We start from the raw sequence: 20,165 nt of genomic DNA, 5'->3' as shown, positions 1-20,165 counted from the left end.
TGAGGAACACTCCTATTGGCCCTTTGCCTCAGGAAGCTGATCTGCTCAAACTTAGAGACTGTATCACTTTGCATCTCTGCCTGAGTTTAACTAGCACTATTCTCACTAGGAGAATAGTGTTGGGGATGTGAGGTCTACATCACCCTTGCCAGAGGATTCAGTATTTAGCTGGCTGCAGCTTACAAAGCCACAGGTATTGAACAGCTCTCCTTCACAAAGGGAATCTCCTTCTCTCTCTTTACCTAGTAAGGTAAAAGAGGGTGAAAGCTCCTACTCTTGCAAAGTCCCCTGTTAATTTTATTAACTCTGTCCAAAATCTGTTCATTAATCTGTTCAAATGAACCTTTAGGATATACCATCTGATTGTTATTAGGATTTTAAAAAAAAACAGCTTTCTAGAAAAATCACTGCCTTAGAGTAAAGCTCATCACCAAGTACCAAAACTTGTGTAAACTGAAAATAATGTAACTTCAACATATCATAAAATTGCACTCAAGTTCTATTATGGCCTGGCTATGTCATAAACTGCTACTATGATAAACAACAAACATTTAAGTTAGTGATGGGGCAATTAAACTGACTTTAAACTCACTTTGAAATAACAATTTTACCTGAATAATCTGTTATTATAGCTTTCATTAGACAACATAGTCTTGACATACTGTACAAAAAACCCCCCCACAGATTTAAAATGAAATGGGAAGGAGTCAATGTGTACTTTGTGGATCAGTGGCTTACCTCTTTGAACTTGTGGCTAAGCTTGCTTGTGTCCAAGTCAGATGGGGAAAACATGTCCTCATTCTCAGGCAGCTCAAACACTTCAATGGCCATGTCACCGCCAGGAAGAACAGGCCCTACCTCGTCGTCTTCTTCGTCTGTTGCATATTCTCCTGTCTGAAAGGAAGGGGATTTCAGAAATCCAGTTGATAGTGAGTTATTTGGGAAATTTTATAAGATAGGAATAAAGCGGGTTGCCGAGTGGCAAAAGTCAGCTTTTTAACCCAGCATGCCTCATGCAGCCAATGTTATAAACAAATGTTAGTGTATAGAGCCAACATAACAAGTCTGTGTCATACAGATGTGTGCAGTTCTAAGAATCAGAAGCACTGACAGTTGTTTTTCAATCTGAATATCTTGTGGCTTTACTTAATAAGATTCTGTTGCTAAGGGAAATATATCATTTCTTTAAATTTTCCCCTTGCTGTGTAAGTCACCGGACACTGGAGCAAGGAGAGAGAAAATAGATAGGACTGACAGAGATGGAAGGGACCTTAACCAAGCCTTACAAGATTTGAATACTTTGATTCTACTTAACTTTGCAGTTCAATCCATTCTATTTGGATTGTTAACTACTGCAATGGCAAACTAGTGAGCTCTGGGATGACTTGGAAGTTTCTAACCCTCAAGCTGTATATGATCATATGATGCTTCCATAGGATTTCGATAAATCTGAGTATTTTGTCAATGTGAAAAAAATAATTACATCAAATTCTAGAGTCCTAGCATTTTTTGGAAAGAAACCTAAGATCTTCCAAAAAAATAGATTGTGTCATAAGAATTAGCCCAAAATGGCCATGATTGCCCCTTTTAAATATGTCATACACTTTCCAATACAACAAATCATCCCTAATGCCACATGGCTCTGCTGTTTGCTTCAATGCTTTGTAACACCTGCAGGCCCCTGTAGGTAGAGTTCATGACCTCTGGAATAAATGTGCCTCTTTGCCACTAACTTCCTTAACATTATTGGAAAGTAGTGGTTCTGGCAGCATCAGGCTATGAGATTATAATTCAAAATAATTGACATGTTTTCCTTATAGAATTTAAAGACAAATCACCAATTCACACAGTCAAAAAGACTACCTCTAATCCATCTCTGTTCCATCAGACAGTGCTTTCACAAATAAAATACAGATAGAAGTTCATGTTGCCTGCAGAAAACTTCCATTAACAGTGTACTGAATGGTCTGTTCCTTTGATTAACAAGGCCCAGCATCTTGACTGGCGCTTCTCTTTTTCTTTCCTGCTCTATTTTTCCTGCACATGAAAGATATTTGATCATTACCCTTGATTCAATAATTCCTAATGTCTGGAAGACCATTATTCAATTGCCTTTAGATGCTCTTTCTCAAATCACTGCAGGTTCCTCAATTGTTTAATTCTTGGCAGTTGACTTTGTCGCTGTATTGTGACTTCTCTCCAAGTGCTTCATGTTTAGTTTGTGGAGTCTAGAAAGAGGCACATTCTACTAAGGAATCTGAGGGCCACTGACCACAGTAAACAAATAGACCGCATCTTCTAGATGTTGTTTCTCAGAGAAGCAATTCACACGAAAACCTTGACTTTGATGGTTCTTTCTTACAGAAGTATGCTCAGGACGTTCATGGACAATGGTGTTTTTTTTTAAACTGGACACATGTTAGTTAAAATCATCTTTTTACACACAAATAAAATCAAGATGCTTGAATAAAAGGAAAAGAAGTTAGGGTTGGTGGATGTGGGGCATGCCCGGATGCCTTGCATCAGAAAGAGGCAATTAGCTGGCCCCGCCTGTTTCCCAGCCCTGGGGTCACGTGTGGCTGTTACACAGCAACCCAGAAAGGCGGTTCTAGCTGGCCACACCTCCCAGCCTTGGGACCACATGTGGCCAAGATGGCGCCTGGTGGTGAACCTGGAGGTGGTCCTGTGGGCTGTGACGTAGAATTAGGCCGCCTCTTAGGATTGGTCCCTCAGCCCTCCACCCTTAATGGACAGCTCAGCCCTCCTTTCACAGTCTCTAGATTGGTGCACGTACACCCCTCCTCTTCCTGCCGCTCTCTGACCTATTTAAGAGCAGAGCTTATTTCAATAAAGCGAAACGTGCTCAAGACATTTTCCCGGACTCTTCTGACTGTCCTCCGGTGAGGGGGGGCTGGGTGCGGGCGGTCCGTTGACCCTTCTCCTTTCTTGGCCCCACCCGGTTGGGGCATGCTTCCCCATCTCTCCCTCAGGTCAGGAGAGCACTGGGGGCCAAAGACCCCGACAACTGATGCCCAACGTGGGGCACGAGGAAGCGTAGGTTTAGAGCTATGGACAAGCCAAGTCAAGCGAGTTCTGAGAGGTAAGGGTATCCCCCGAAAAGATGGGGCAATCTCAAACGCAGCATGATGATCCGGTGCTTAGGGTGCTGAGGTTCATGCTTCAAAGCATAGGTTTAGACACCTCAGACGCCCAGGCCAAAAGGGTCTGGGAGACCTTGACGCATGCTGTGCCTTGGCTGGCGGACACTAATCTTTTTAGCTGGGTTACTTGGTTGTTCTATGAGGCTAGAACAGGAGGTGAAGAGGAGGGAATTCGAGTTGGAAGAGGAGCTTCCTCTCGGAGTCTTCCCAATCCTCTAGCCCCTAAGGCTTGCTTTTCCCCAGGCCCCCTAAGGGGGAGCATCTGGGCTCAGGAAGGATCTGCGGAGGAACGTCTTGGATGGGAGGGAGACAGCCCTCCCGCTGCCCAGGAGGAGAGGGGCTCAATGCCTCACGCCAATGAGCCCATAGATGAGCCTTGGCCTGATTCCCTGGGTCCCGAGCCAAGCACCTCGGCCCTGGGACATGTGGCGGACGAGCAAGGTGGGGGGCAGCCTCCACCATCTCGTCACCCCTCCTCCACCGGAGGCTCCCCACCATCTTGCACAGACCTGAGAAAGCCTGCTGAGCCGCCCTTTTGTAACCGCAGTTCCCGCTTACCATGCAGGGCCTTCCCAGTAAATGTTAACCCGGGATGCATTAGGCTGGCCCAGTGGTACCCCTGGGAAGCCCAGGTTCTTAAAGAACTTAGAAAGGCAGTTTCCGAGGATGGACCTAATTCTCCCTGGGCCAAAACCCTCCTCCATGGCCTGGCTTATCAACTTTGCACCACCCAAGATTGGAGAAGTTTAGCTAAGGCCATACTTCCTAGCCTGCTGTACCTAAAGTGGCGTGCCTTTTTTAGCAACGAGTGCCACGCTCAAGCTGAGAGAAATCAAGCTGCTGATCTCCCAGTCCCCATAACTTTTGAAATGTTGTCAAGGTCCAGTAATCAATACTCTACAGGCCTCCAACAGGCTACTCTTCCTGCTCCCTATCAAGAGTAGGTGCGGGCCCTGGGATTGGCGGCATGGGAAAGATTGGAGGAGGGCCCCTCGGAGCCCCCAATATCAGGAATTACTCAAAGGGCTATGGAGGACCTTGCCACCCTTATCGACAGGGTGGAAAAGAGCCTCCAAAGGAAGTTCCCTCCTGGGCCCCTGAGGGACCAGCTTGCTAAGATTTTGGTGTGGGAGGGAATGACCACAGACCACAAACTAGCCTGTTCAGGAATGAAGGATAAATCTATGGAAAGGTGGATAGTTGCCAGCAAGGATGTCGGTACTCAGGCCCACCAGACACAGTTGCTGACGGCTTCGCTTACCGAGGTGCCCGCCCTTGCCTTTTCTAGCAGGGCAAACAAAGGGGTCCGTTATGGGTGTGGCCGCCAGGGCCACTTCAAGAGAGAGTGTCCTACAGGCCGAGTAAGACCTTGTGCCTCGAAGGGACAACCCTCAGGCCAGGCTAAGGGGCTACCTAGAACACCCTGCCCCTGGTGCAAAAAGGGACTTCATTGGCGAAAGGATTGTAGGTCTAAATTTGATGTTGGGGGAAAGCCTTTAAACTGGTAGTGGGGCGCCCTCCAGCCCCGTCACCCCGAAGAGGTGCCCCGTCTAGTGACCTGCCTAGGGTCCACTGGACAGTCCCAATAATCCTGGGAATTAGGCCAAAAATGGACATCTTTATAGCAGGGAAAAGATTTCAATGCTTGATTGACACTGGAGCAGATCAGACAATATTAAGAAAGGAGGTTCCCCCACAATGGAGGCTGATCTCTGGGCCTCGGTTGTTAGGGGGTGGGGGGTGACACTAGGTCTGAAGAAACCAGGGACTGGCTCACCTGGAGGGATGTAGATGGTAGTCAGGGAGAAGTACGCCCCCTGGTGGCATCTGGCTTAACAGGTAATCTGCTAGGACAGGATATTTTGGGGGAAGCTGAGGCATTTATCACCACAGATTATAGCCTGTCAGGTGACCTTAGCAACTATCAGGGAGTGCCTCCTTCTGAGGCTTCAAGGCAGAAGACTCCCGTTCCTCTTACGAGGCTTCACCCCCAATCCTAAAGGCCACTGTTCCTACTGTCCCTGCCATTCGATGGCTCCCGGGCCCCCCGGGTGTGGGTGGAACAGTGGCCACTCCCCCTAAACAAACTAGAAAGATTAAAAGAAATAATATCAGAACAACTAGCCCTAGGACATATTAGACCCTAGTTAAGTCCTTGGAACAGTCCTGTATTCGTTATACAAAAGGCTTCAAGTAAATGGAGAATGTTACAGGACCTAAGAAAAATTAATGTGTGAGGATTCCTGCAGGCACCCCTTTATGAGGGCTGCCGTGGATCCCCTCCATTCCTCGGGATCTGACTCTTATTGTGAGAGACATCAAGGATTGCTTCTTTTCCATTCCGCTTGACCCACGGACTGTGAGAAGTTTGCCTTCTCTGTCCCCTCAGTTAACTACCAGGGGCCAGACTAAAGATATGAGGGGGTAGTACTACCTCAGGGCATGGCTAACAGTCCAGCCTTCTCTCAACATTATGTGTGACAGGTCCTACAACCCCTTCAGAGCCAATCAGATATTATTTCATATGTTTATATGGATGACATTATTATTGGGGTGGCAGACGCCCGAGTGTTGGGCGCCGCCTATAGGAAGCTTCAGACAAAGGGGAGGATTGCTCATATCCAATGACAAGGTTTAGACCTTACCTCCCTTTAAGATTTTGGGGGCCGAGCTTAGGCTAGGCTCTGTTTGCCCCCTTAAGCCTCAATTATCCTTCCAGTCATCCTATACTTTGGTGGAGTTACAAAAACTGTTAGGTGAGATTAACTGATTAAGGCCTTGGCTTCACCTGCCTACAGAAGATCTGCTTCCGCTTTTTGACTCTTTAAAGAATAAAGCCCCCACTGATGTTATTACAATAACTCCATCACATCAAGTAATATTTCAAAAAATTCAGACGGCTCAAATATGGCACAATTGGCTCGTTATAGGCCTGAATGCCCCCTTTGTCTTTGGATCCTTCCCAGCTCAGAGCTTTCCTCAGCTGCCATTACTCAGGTGGGTGAGCCTCTCCAATGGGTGCATGCATCAGTAGGAGGGGCTCCCAGGGTTTACTCCCAGCTAGATCCGCTAGCTGACCTGGCAATTAAGGGCAGGGATATTTCCCTGAGACATGATGGGCGGGATCCTGATGTGCTAGTTATTCCCTACTGGCTGTCAGATTTTGAGTGGGTTAAAAGAAACCATAACCGGGTGTCTAGTGCCTTAGAGGGTTTCATGGGGAAGTTGGACTGCCATTATGGCACTTCAAGATGGGTAACTTCATTTTCCAGGTTACAGTGGACTCCCCCCATACTTTTCTCTACCAAACCTCTTATTAAAGCTGTAAATGTTTTTACTGACGGAGGAAAAGTGGGATCTGCCGTGGTGATATACTCCACCTCCTCCCTTGCCAATAGAGAAGAGGGCACCCACTACTTTGAGCCAGTTACAGGGTCTGCACAGTTTAAGGAGCTGTATGCAGTTGTCCTGGCACTAATCCATGTCCAGTAGCCGATGAACCTGTTTTCTGATAGTTTGTATGTAGTTAATTTGTTACCAACCCTAGCGCCCTCATACATTAAACTAGATAAAAATCCAATTACTCCCTTAATGATCCAAGTCCGGTCCTTACTAAAGGAATGGGCTGAGCCCATCTTTTTACAGCATCTCAGAGGACACCAGGAGCTGCCTGGAAATTTGACAGGAGGAAACCAAATGGCTGATCAACTGGCTACTAATGGGACTATTATAGCCATAGCTACTGCACAGCCTCAAAATTTTCAAATGGCTCTAAGACTTCACGAGCTTACAAATTTAAATTGGACAGGGTTACATCAAAGATTCCACCTGGTTCCTATAAAGGACTTTAAAAAGATCATAAGGATATGCAAATCATGTATGCCATTTCTGCAGGTCCCGCCTCTGCAATCTCCTGGAGTTAACCCCAGAGGCCTTAAGCCTAATGTTATCTGGCAAACTGATGTGACCCACTATGCCCCCTTTGGAAAATTAAAATATATATTTATGTCCATAGACACCCACTCACATGCTTGTTGGGCAATTGCCCATTCAGGTGAAAGGGCCCAGCATGTTGAAAGCCATTTCCTACAATGTTTGCCATCCTGGGGCTACCCCTACATATAAAGACAGATAATGGGCCTTGCTTTATAAGCAAACCATTGCAAACATTTTTTCAAATATGGAATATTAAGCACACCACTGGAATACCATACAATCCAAGGGGTCAAGCCATAATCGAGAGGCATAATAAGACCCTAAAGGACTAATTAATGAAACAAAAAGGGGGAAGCAACACCCATGACCAGTGCTTACATTAAATATTTTTAATTTTTTCAAATATTTTCCAAAAATATTTTAAAATTTTCCAAATATTTTAAACTTTCCAAAAATTTTTTTCTGATGGCTTTTTAGAGGCATTGGTCAAATCAGACACCTTATTTAAAGGTGGAAGTCTGATGGAAGGACCCCTTACTGGATCATGGCGAGGTCCTGACCTGCTTATTAGCGTGGGAAGGGGCTTTGGATGCGTTTTCCCGATTGGGGAACCAAGCCAATTTGGATACCTGCTAGGGACCTAAATTACTGTTCACCAGAATAACTACCCAAGAGCACCCCCTCTTGAGGTATGCTTCCTTGTTTGTTCTCTCTAGGAATGAAAAAGACCATGGTGAATTTCTTCTGGCTCCTTCCTGGAAATAGGGGAAAGCTGCCTGCGTGTATCAGCAATTGTGGACAACAATGGAGGCAGCCAGCCTCCCTTTCTTCCAGTTGCCCGGCCCTACTTGCCTTGTTGGACTCTAGCTCGATGTCTTTATGGTACAATGTTTCTCTGTGGCGATGCTGCCTACAGCTTTGCCAAAGAACTGGAGTGGAGTTTGCACTGTTTCCCTTTCACCTTTCCCCTGTTGCTGAGCTTAGGGGTTCCTGTTGTGGGGGGAATAGGCATTGAGGGTCTTGGCAACTTGCTTCATGTTTACAATAAACTGTCTACTAATGATATGCATTAAGTTGCTAGCACCTTGGCTGCCATGGACCTCCAGAATCACCAGGGCCTGGACCTGCTCACCGCCAGAGAAGGGGGACTCTGCCTGCTTCTACCTCACCACCAGAGAAGGGGGATTCTGCCTGCTTTATCCTGAGCAGTGCTGAAACACACTGAACCCCAATTTTCCCTAGACTGAGCTAAATGGGTGGCTCCCTTACCTTCTCCCCCCTGTGGGAGAGATGCCCCAAGATCCTTATGTTTACATTTGCCTCTGTGTTTACACTTGACCCTTGCCTGAATAATAGGCTTCCCCTATTTCTTAAGCAATGAGCCAGAGCTGTCCAGTTAATGGTGGTTTCACAGTAATATGCTGCCTTTAGCTGATTGGGAACCCTATGAGGTTGGCCATAGCCCCTACCAGAATGTGCAGCCTACCAGGGTGTACAAGCCTGAGGCCAAAATAACAGGGCCTCCTCTTGAGTGTCAATTACTCCCCCCCCCCCCAACGCCCCCAGAGTTCTTCCACTGGGCTGTCAAGCCCTGCAGGTAGGTTTGCCTGAAGAGCTAGAGTGGTAGTCAATGAATGACGGGTAAGATCTCCAGAGGGGTCAACCTAAGACAGGCACACTCTCAAGTAGGGTGGCCACCTGCTAATAAAAACAAAAAGGGGGAGGTGTGGGGCATGCCCGAATGCCTTGTGTCAGAAAGAGGCAATTAGCTAGCCCCGCCTGTTTCCCAGCCCTGGGGTCATATGTGACTGTTACGCCGCAACCCGGAAAGGCGGTCCTAGTTGGCCCCGCCTGTCTTCCGGCCCCGGGGTATTGTGTGGCTATTACTCAGAACCTGGAAAGGTGGTTCTAGCTGGCCCCACCTCCCAGCCTTGGGACCACGTGTGGCCAAAATGGGGGCTGGTGGTGAACCCAGAGGCAGTCCTGTGGGTTGTGATGTAGAATTAGGCCGCCTCTTAGGATTGGTCCCTCGGCCCTCCACCCTTGATGGACAGCTCAGGCCTCCCTTCACAGTCCCTAGATGGGTGCACGTACACCCCTCCTCTTCCTGCCGCTCTCTGACCTATTTAAGAGCAGAGCTTATTTCAATAAAGCGAGACGTGCTCAAGACATTTCTCCTGGACTCTTCTGACTGTCCTCCAGTGAGGTGGGGCTGGGTGCAGGCGGTCTGTCGACCTTTCTCCTTTCTTGGCCCAACCCAGTCGGGGCATGCTTCCCTATCTCTCCCTCAGGTCAGGAGAGCACTGGGGGCCAAAGACCCTGACAGGTGGATCCTTCATCTTCAATATATAGATGCCTAGTACCTGAAAATCTAGGACTCTTTCATAAATACCATTACAAATGTCTTTGGCACACGCCTATATGTAACTGTGAGGCTGTATTCTGATTTTTCTCCATGTACTCCATACTTGGGGATAGCTAGTTTCAGGCAGCTTATGTTTGTTAGTACAATGAGATCCTATAAATCTTAAAAGTACTCTAATTTCAGATTATATGTGGCTTTCTTGGTAGTCCAATTCATATGCAAACATATATGTAGATATTCAGAGAAAAGGAGGGAAAGAGAGGCAGAGGTACTGAGAAAGTTAACAGGCATTTTTGTAAATACTACTGATGCTAACTAAGAGAAATGCAGTAAGCCTGGTAAGCAGATAATCTCAAGATATGCTGAAAGCTTTCATGTGAAAGTATAAATGAATGAACTTGTCTTTAACCATGTAATCACAACTACTGGTAAAGCAAGCCTTTTTTTCAAAGGTTAATGTCATTACATAAAATTCTGTTCTATAAATCAATTTGATGACTACTCAAAAAATCTTAAGCTAAATTTAAGGTCTGACTAAGCCATAACAATATGGCACATTCTAAACATAAATTAAATTGAATAATTGGATTTTTTTTTCAGTTTGAAAATACTTATTCACTGTGGGTGTGAACTATAGGTACAGAAGTACTAGGCTTTGAACTCAGGGCTGTGGTTTTGCTAGGCAAGTGCTCTACCTACTTGAGACATACACCTAGCCCTTTAAAGTTCTAGTTATTTTTGAGATAGGCCCTCACTTCCTGCCACAGCAGGAATTATTTATGTAAACCATCACACCCTACTTTTTCTGGTGAGATGAGGACTTGAAAACCTTTTTCTCAGGTTGAACTAAAAATGCAATCCTTCCAATCTCTGCCTCCAAAAGATACTGACCCCAGTGTAAAGAGAACTTTTGATTAGTGGGAACCTAATACTAAGAGTGTGAAAACATACTAGAACCTGAAACACTCCTGGGAGTTGTAGATATGAGTCCTGACTTAACAGAAGAGACAGAGTTTCTATGTTATGTTGTGGCAGTAGTGACGTGGTGATCTTGATTTTTGGTCACTTAGATCTGGGCTCAAATCCTGGCTCTGAGACTTTAGGAAAGTTGACTATTAGATTTAAGCCTTGCTTTCTTATCTATAAAGTGGGGGAGGGGGAAATCTACAAAAAAAGTCCCTTAGCATAGTAAAGTTTTCATGAGATTAAATTAGGCAGAATCTGGAACATATTTAAAACAAGGCCTGTTATAAAGAAGATGCTCAAAACAGCTGCTGCTGCTGGTGGTAGTGGTCATCAGATTATTTGCTAAGAACTGGTCTCATAAGTTCAACTCCTTAGACCATCTCTGTGCATGAATCTTTTATAAGCAAATTGTTCCTTCTGAAATAAAATCTTTCATTTTGCTAAACCTGTCCTTCCTCTTACATATTTGCATAGGCACTTGCTTTTAACAAACTAAAGAAAGCTTCCAGACCCTACATGCTGCAGTGGTCCAGGAGGAATATCTACCACACCAGAATATCTAAGAACGCTGCTGCCCTGAAGACTTAACTAGCCCACTCCTCTCTCCTCTCTGTGTGGGTCTCACACCACCCACATCATTTTGATATTTCTTTGTTTGGCTTTTCTCATGAACATCTTTCATCTGAAAGCTCCTCCAATGTGCCAGGTACTATTGGTCCCTACCATCCAGGGTGGGTAGGCCAGGATGAGTTGGCACAGAAGCCAACAAAAATATTGCTGAATGAAGTAAGAGAGTTGTAGCTACATTGACATAGTACAGTAGAGCCTGAGTTTCCTGTTCATCTCAGCTTTCTAGTATGACATATAGTAAAGCCCAGCTGTGACTGGGGCCTGAATGACCCTTTAGGGACTTTTTCTTTTGTTAGGTTCAATCCTTCATTGGCAGTCATTTTTTTTCTGTAGCAATGTTTGCTCTGATAAAATCAGGTAAGTTAAACAGCGCTTATCATAAAAATAGCCTTAATTATGCAGTTTTGTGGGAATTTGTTTGAATCTACTTATATATGTATGTATGTATAGACATATACCTATATATGTGTATATATATATATATATATATATACATATATATTCAGAATCAATTCTGAAAGAATAGAAGCTGCTTTTTCTCTGGATGAAAAAGGCTTCAAACGAAGACATTAGTGTTCAAAACTTCCCAGTCCTCACCAACCATCTATATGGTTTGTAGCAGCAAAATATCCTCCTTCCAACAAAAGTATCCCCCTGTTTTTTATGTTGGGTCATTTCATCCCACTGAATATTGTTTGCTCAGTTATAAAGCACTATTTTCAAGGGGTTGTCATAAATTCAAAGATTTTAATAAGAGTGCCTAGAATATGCTAAATGACTGTGTGATTTTATGATTACAATTATACACACCACCCCTTGTTTCTCCAAGGCAACAATAAAGTAGTATAACAATCAAGAACATGGCTTCGGAGCTGCAGAGACTAAGTTCCCAGAAAAAGAAAGATTCATCTTTTGTGGTCTCTTGTATAAAATGGCTAAAGTTATCATTCTTTTAGAGCTAACTAGTTCAATTACATATTTGTCAGTTAAATCTTTCCATCTATTCAAACTCATGTTCTCTTGTGAGATAGTTCATGAACTAGTTTTTAATCTCCTTTCTTTTAGAAAGGATACTTTTTCTTGAGTGTACCATGGATCCAGCAACTCACTTTTAACAACCAGAATATAATAAGAATAAAAGAAGTAATAATGTTACTAACAACCTTAGGATTTCACTGCAGAGATTAGTTTACACAAGGACTGTCACTTACATCTCTTTTGTCCTTTTGCTCTCTCTGTGCCCTAACTATTGGGTCAGAAGCTGCCATGCTGTGAGTCTGAAGAGGCCTCCTGTTACAAGGAACTGAGGCTTCTGGACAAGAGCCAGCACAGTCTGGCTTTGCAACAGTCACACAAGAGGGAGGCTCTTGAGTCCTGCAGACAGCTGCAAGTGAGCTTGGAAGCAGACCTGCTCCCAGATGAGCACTTAGATGACCACAGCTCTGGCTGACACCTTTCCTTACAGCCTTGAGAGAGATCTAGAGTTAGAGCCGTCCAGTTCAACTGACTCACGGACATAGTAATGCATAAATATTTATTGTTTCATGTTGCTGTGTATTTTGGTGGTCAGGAAGACTCCAAGTTATATATTCATCATATCACTGGGAAAAAATCATCTGAAATAAAAGCCATTTATACCTCTGCCCAAAAGACACTTGTAGAAGGAATGCATAGAAAAATTATCTCTCAACATTACCCACCCTCATATCTATACTGTCTGTGGCTGTGGCACATGTTCCCATGTGTATGACAGGCCCATCCATGGTCACACTGGTCAATGTCAGTGAGTGATAGTAAGAGTGCCTTGAAACTAATATAAATTCTTTACTATGTTTATATTTTGTTCCCACAGCAAATGAATAAGTTTCATGTGGGTATAAAACTATTTTTCCATGTCCTTTTAGTAACAAGCAGTACAAGAAATGTATCCAATGCCTAACGTATGAAACTGTAACCTCTCGGTACAACACTTTGACAATAAATAAGAAAAAAAGGAAATTCTATTGTCTTTAAGTTTCTTGTAAATATACTCTAAACAAGGAAAGGAACAGTGATCCCTAGTTTTCCTACTAAAGACCTGAACTACCCAGACCAGAGTGGACCTGTATAGTTCAAATGTCACACTGCAATTTCAAAGTGGCAATCTTCCTTTGTTTTATTTTACATACCAAGGAAACAATGAAGCACTTATTCAGATGCCACTAGAAGACTGGGAAGAGACTAAGAAATCTGTATGTCTCTGACTTTTTAATCTTTACAACAGGATAACTATAGCTACCAGGGAGGCCCAGGTTATTATCATTGTAAAAATTATATAATCATACAACAAATTCTATTTTAGAAAATATGTGTTTGTATTGAAATGAATTCACAGAGTATAGTAATGGTTGATCATCACCCAGAATCAGGAATTATAATTATAGAAGTTAGAGCAGAACAAACAAAAGAAACCAACAAAAGATATTATCAATGGTATTTTTATGCATAGTCTACAGATTGATGATAAATAAAAACTCAATTTTACAATCTCCTTCCGGGGGGTGGAGGATTATGATCTTTACTCACATGATTATCTGGTGCTTTGCAGTAGCAATTCCTTCTTTTAAAGAGCTTGTGAAATCCAGAACTCAATCCTTATATCAGTGCTACTGGCATTTTTAAACTAAATAATCCCAGTGCTATCTTCTCACATACACTCATAGCCCAAGGTCCCCCATGAGCCCCAGACCCCCTAGGACTCAGTAGATCTAAGGCTAACTGTGGGAAACAATATTATTTTTTGAAGAAATACCATGAGATTCTCACATGAAGATAAATTTAAAACACACAGTTTTAACCTACTTTGTGGTTCTCAGAGAGCAGACATTGTCACTTTACATTCCCATGACTACTAACTGTATGATATACACAGAGAATTTAAAATCTTTTAAGGCACTTTAGTTGACACAAATGCTACTTAAATAAATGTTAAAACATAAAAAAATAACCACTACCAATGAACCAGCATCTTCATTTAAGTAGAGGAATGGTACAGACTCGGGACTCTGCATCTTATATGATGACCCTTTTAAAGAAATTTTGCTGAATTCTGTCATTGTTAGGGCTTTTCAATTTGTTTCATTTCTGTCTCACTTATTTGAGTTTTACCTCTTTTTGTATTGCTAAACAATAGTCTTACGTTGATAGATGTTCTATAAATTGAATCCTATTATGCACATTCTTCTGTGCCTTTTAACGTTTATCACAGCCTTCAGAATTGTAGCTTCTAAAACAATTTCCATGTTCTCTCTTACCGTGTGAAAATATACAACAAATTCAACAGATTTGGCATGCTCTTGTTGGTAAAGATGTCAGATGTGTTCCTTTTGTTTTCTTATTATAGGAGTGTATTATGCATGAGTGTTATGATTCGTGTACGTAAGGGTTTTACTAAAATGTTTGGCAAGAAATAGACTTGTTGAATCCAGTTGACTGGATAGTGTCAAGCCGTTTTCTAAAGTGTTTGGGCCAATATATTTTCCTAGGTGCCAAGAGTAAGAGTTCCTCTTTCTCCACATCTTTCTGGAACTTAAAATATCTGATTTAAATCAATTTAGTAGGTTTGAAATGGCATTTCATTTTGGCTTAAAATTTTCACTTCCCGGATGTTTGTTAATACAGCTGGGTGTCACCTGTCACTGGACTTCTTCTGTGAACTGATTGCTCAAGCCCAAGTGGCCCAAGTGGAGTCTTTTGCTATTAGATTATTGAAATAGTGTTTATGAAATTCTCCTTTGATTATTTATTTTCCAAACATTTTTATCTGGCTTGTGTTCCATCTTTTTCATTTTGTTAAAGGTATTTTTCTTCATATATGGAAGTTCTTAATTTTAACATCAATTTTCTCAAACTTTTCTTCTGTAGTTTTGTTTTGAGAAACTATTTTCTTGCACTGGGATCATCAAAAACACTCTTCTACACTCTCTTCTGAATTTCATAGTTTCATTTTCCTACTTGAAAAAACCAGTCCACTTGGAATAGAATTTTGTGGTTTAGTAATATTTTCTCACATTTTTTCATCATTTATATGAATGGAATGGGTCTGCATATTTTTCATCATTATTAGTTTTAGTACCACAGTGACAGCTAAGTACATACTGTACAAGTTTTACCTGCATTTCTTATTTTTTATGTCAAGTTGCATATTAGTGGAGATTTTATTCCAGCTGGGTATAATTGCTAATAAAATAGTTTTTAGAGGACCATTCTGCCATCTCTTCTTTCTCAACATGTCAATTTCCTTTCTTGCTCTTTCTCTCATCCCTATTCTCCTCTTTCTTCACTTTCTTCCTCTGTTTTGTTAATCATGGCATTTTACTTAGGTGTGACTTTTATACTTTGAAACTGTAACTCATATTTCTTAAAACTTGAACATTTGGGGTTTTTTTTGTTTTGTTTTTTTTTAACATTTGGGTTTTGACTAAATGTTTCTCCTGAAACCTACCATACATTCAGGCTGTAGTGATAATGATTTCTCAGAGATAATATCTTTTCCCCTTCCCATAAACCACTAAGATAGGACACTGGTATTTTTCTATGTGGTCCTTGGGATGGAGAACATAATGCCCTACAGAGATTTCATTTTAGTTTTATGATTGAAGTTCTCCAATTAAGGCGTCCCACTTTGGATGTACACACAATAAAATGCACTAAAATGATTTTAAATGTATGCAAGTGAACACTTCAGTCAGTAGCTACAACCACATGGAAGATACAGAGCATTTCTATTATTCTAATTAGTTGTCTCATGGAAGCGGGTAATCATTTTCATCCAGTCTGGCACTAGAGGTTAGTTTCCATTAAGTCTACAATGTTATTTGAATGAGATAGTGAAGTACTTTTTTATGTCTGGTTTCTTTATTTCATCCAAATGTCATACTTATATATTCATCATTAATTATTATGATGATGCTACTCTGCTATTGCTTCTATTGAGGTTTTTATATCCTTTGAGACAGCCATTTTTCCTGTCTGTATTTAGTGTTATGTGAAAGAAATCTCTATGAACAAGGAACATTCTTCTGTACCTAGAGAGGTCCTTTTAAGCAGAGAAGAATGTCTACTTCCTTAGGACTCTGTGTGTGTGTGTGTGTGTGTGTGTGTGTGTGTGTGTGTGTGTGTGTGTATAGTATGTGTATTTTGCTTAGCTTAGGCCAAGTATGGATATAATCTTCAGTTGAGTATTTTCTAAGAGCCCTATGTTTCAATGACAATGATCACTATTACATATTCTGACAAACTGGAGGATCACAAATCAAAAGATATAACTTAATGACTGTAAAGAGCTACCAAATGTGGAGTCTGTAAATGGCTGTTAAAATGATTTTATCCTTCTCTAATTCCTCAGCTCTTCTTATCAGAATCAGTCCATTTACCTCTTAAACATATTTGATGTCCCTTTTTAACTCTATTACCTTTGTTATTAAAATTGTTTTATTATTTAAAATGTAATACTTTTACATTTTAGTATCCACACTTAGCGTCCAAAGCTTCTTTTTCAAAAAAAAAAATCACTAGATTCAAAGACATGATAAATTATTATTAACCATCATACAACCTCAATGTTGAATATTCGTTTTCCTTATTATGTTAAATCACAAAATACTTAAAGTGTTAGTGATTAAAAGCATCCCTGGTTAAATATTAGGAAGTGAGAGCAAAACGCAGAACCTCAATAAAAAGACTTGTGATGTTATAGGGCTAACATGTTTTTCTTCAAATCATTATTTTAAGATTATTCAGCACACCAACCCAAAGCTCTAGGAAAGCTTTTCAGAGCACAGGAAGTTAATAAGACACATAGAATATTCAATTTCACATGTGAAGCAAGAAGGTACAGAAACACATTAGTTTCTACCCAAAACACAAACCTTAAGGGAATAGTTGTTATTGTTATTGCAGTTGCCAGACACTTCTTGCAATTCAGCCACTGTGTTCTAAAATGGTTGACAAAAACAGTTACAGAAGGATCTTTCCCCCTCAGGAGAGCAGCCTAAAGGCAAAGACGGGGCAAGTACAGAAGCCCTAATGTTTGCTGTAACACATTGTCAAATAGAAGGAAGATGTCAGCTGCCTGGGTCACAGAAGCCTACTCAGGGTTTTACAGGTATGTACGGTCAGGTTGTCCATAACACCTACGACCTCCTGCCTACACAGCACAAGCTGTTTCCAAACAGCAAACAGCAAATCAAATTTAATATTCTCCATGGAACTGTACTTCACATAAAATCTATATTCCCACAAACTTTTCTGTACTTATACCAACTGTACCTTTCACCTTGATTTTTACATGTTTAACAAAAGCAATAATTTTTTTTAAAATGTAGGCAGTTATTTTAACTTGTATCCAATACTTTAAAAGATTCTAAGAATTAATACTGTTGTAAAATTGTTATAATGACGAGAATTTCTAGTAAGGAAAACAAATCATAAAATACTAATGTGTTTTCAGAGAAGGGGCTTCAGTTTCTAGAGTGATGATTACAAGTGTATCATGAACAGCTGCCTAAAAGAATGTGAAATGTCATCTACAATAAAACACTTTACTATGTAATAAATACTGTCTTAAAAGGATCTTTAAGAAACCCAAATAATCTTATAATTTTAAACATCCATATAAAATTACCCATTTTCATTTCAAGGACCATGTCTATTTTCTAATTCAAAAGAAGAGGTATAACACCAGTTTGTATTGTATTTCCATTCTGAGTTCACACTACTTCAAGCTGCAGAATGTGCTTTGATAAAAAGATACCCATATAATATGAACATGTTATGAAAAAATATGTATATACTACAATTGCATGTCTTAACTAGAAGATTAAACATTGCTAGGTGAAGATTATGACAGGACAGAAGATTAAATGTTATTAAAATGAAATTCTAGTTGAAAAATTTACCATACCCCTGGAATTTGCTGGCCTACTGCTGACTGTCTGAGGGGTTCACTGAACTCCTCCATGGTTACCTTTCAAGATGTTAAAAAAGAAAAGAAAAACAAATGAATAGTAATGCCATGAAATCCAGAAATGCAATCACTCATCACAGACACGATGAGATGTACATTAAAATGCTTCCAGTGGTTCAGATTTCCATCTTCTTCAGTCTTTAGCCACAGTCATCTCTACTTTAAAAAAATTAGCATGTTTAACAGACAGTGAACAGAAATAGGAATGCAAATTGAAATGGAATTGGCTATTTGCTTATTTTAAATTCTTCTAGTTCAAATATTTGGAGAAAAAATACAAAAGTCATAAATTTAAATGTGTGAGGATTACCTATACATTTCAAATTCTATAGAGCATGACTTAACAATTTGAAATGTGTCAGCATAAGTAAAACATGCTAAACTCCTAAACTTTATTTCTCCTAGTCTTTTCTTTTCAGAGTACCGTTGTACGTTTACAGTTTCAGGACACATTTCTCACACTATGGTGCGTTCTGCGTAACCAGTTCATGCACGTAGCTCCCCTGCGCTAATATGTCAAGTTCCAAGTTAGAGTCAACCTTGGATGGTTTGATCAAAACCAGAAGCTCCCTGTTCATCTGCAGACAAGGCTAATCTAAGTGCTGGCTCTGAAAATTAGTTGGATGAACTTGGTTCTTCTGTATTTAATTAGAGGTTTTCCTGGCTATGTTTAGGGAATGTCTCAGGGGATATCAGCATATAAAAGATTTGGAATATGAAATCCCAAGATGATTCTACAAATTGTAAGAAAAGTAAAAAGCCAGGTGACTGATTACACACTTTCCCAGCCTGTTCTAACAAAGATATGTAAATCAACAAATTGCTTCATTGCATATGGAATGAAATCCGGTTTTCAAGGATCATTTAGCCATTGGAGATCCAATTCTGGTTCTTCTAATTTACTTTTCTTTTTGGATATTTCTCTTTCCATTAATAAGAAAAAGAGAATAAATAGAAAATACAGAGATAATACTCAAATCAATTTTGTAATATTTGATAACATTAGTTGAAACTTTTGAAAAAGTGATAACATTGGAGGTTTTAACACTGGAGTGAATTTTCATTATTTGTTCAGTTTTCCTCTCTCCTGTTGATAGAAAAGTACTGGCTGTTTTTACCTGTCCATGCTTAAGGAGGCATTGTGTAACACACACAAAAAGAACACAGAAGCCATAGAGGAAGATGAGGGAGGAACCACAAAGAAGTAGACTCAAACCTCTACAATAAAGGGAGAGTTAATTAGAGTAACACAGTAGTGGGCATCTGATTTCTATTTCTACAACTTGTGGAATGAAGTGAAAGTTCAGCCACAAGAAAAACTCATTTATGTAAAACATTTCAACATTCAATAACTCTGAAATGCTAACGAAAATGATATTAATGGATTGCTGCCTTGAGGAATTCTCCAAGTATCCAATTCCCCTGTTATTAGGAATACAAAACAAAGACTCAGAGAACCTAAGTAGTACACTCAAAACAGGAAGCCAGCTAACATCTTTTGTTACCTTTTTCTGTGCACACCTGAGTACAGACAAACCCACCCAGCACTCCCCTCCAAACCAGCCCAGTTCATTGCATGGCTCATGCTTTAGAGGCAGGAAAACTATTTTAATCCTAAATGCTGTGAATTACTCTTTCATCACAAGGGGAAAAAAACCCTGAGTCATTGCCTTTCTAGGGGCAAATATCTCTTGTGATTCTTTGAAAGATTAAATGAGGCTGGGCGCCAGTGGTTCATGCCTGTAATCTTAGCTACTCTAGAGGAAGATCAAGATGATGATAGTGGTTCCAACCTAGCATGGGCAAAAAAAAAAAAAAAAAAAGGAATAAGGAAAAGTTTGCAAGATCTCATCCTAAGATATAAAGCTGGACTTGGTGGTGAAGCTATGCTGGGAAGTATGGATAGGAGGTTTGTAGTCCAAGCCCAGGCATAATTTAAGACACTATCTAAAAATATGCAGAGCAAAAAGGGTCAGGGGCATGGCTCAAGTGGTTGAGCACCTGCTAAACCAGCATGAAGCCCTGAGTTCAAACCCTAGTACCACCAGTATGGCAAAAAATAAATAAAATAAAATAAAATAATGAGATCATATAGGAAGGG

The 20,165-nt window shown here is 40.9% G+C and overlaps 1 protein-coding gene across 6 annotated transcripts in view; it reads right to left on the bottom strand.

Annotated features, from left to right (window-relative positions):
• The window catches only part of Ppp1r9a (protein phosphatase 1 regulatory subunit 9A), a 275,864-nt gene that overhangs the window by 65,227 nt on the left and 190,472 nt on the right, over nt 1–20,165 (bottom strand). For 3 of the 6 annotated variants that reach the window (XM_048340051.1, XM_048340052.1, XM_048340055.1), the window contains 3 exons: nt 18,002–18,064; nt 16,968–17,033; nt 739–894 (listed from right to left, as the gene is read on the bottom strand). In XM_048340051.1, coding sequence (XP_048196008.1) covers nt 739–894; nt 16,968–17,033; nt 18,002–18,064 — 285 coding nt within the window. The remainder of the gene's footprint in view (nt 1–738; nt 895–16,967; nt 17,034–18,001; nt 18,065–20,165) is intronic. The other 3 variants (XM_048340054.1, XM_048340056.1, XM_048340053.1) reach the window with 2 other exon arrangements.

The sequence above is a fragment of the Perognathus longimembris genome, chromosome 2 (genome assembly GCF_023159225.1).
Source record: "Perognathus longimembris pacificus isolate PPM17 chromosome 2, ASM2315922v1, whole genome shotgun sequence".
Lineage (NCBI taxonomy): Eukaryota > Metazoa > Chordata > Mammalia > Rodentia > Heteromyidae > Perognathus > Perognathus longimembris.
Note: the sequence above shows the minus strand (reverse complement) of the source record. Positions and strands in the feature narration are given on the sequence as shown.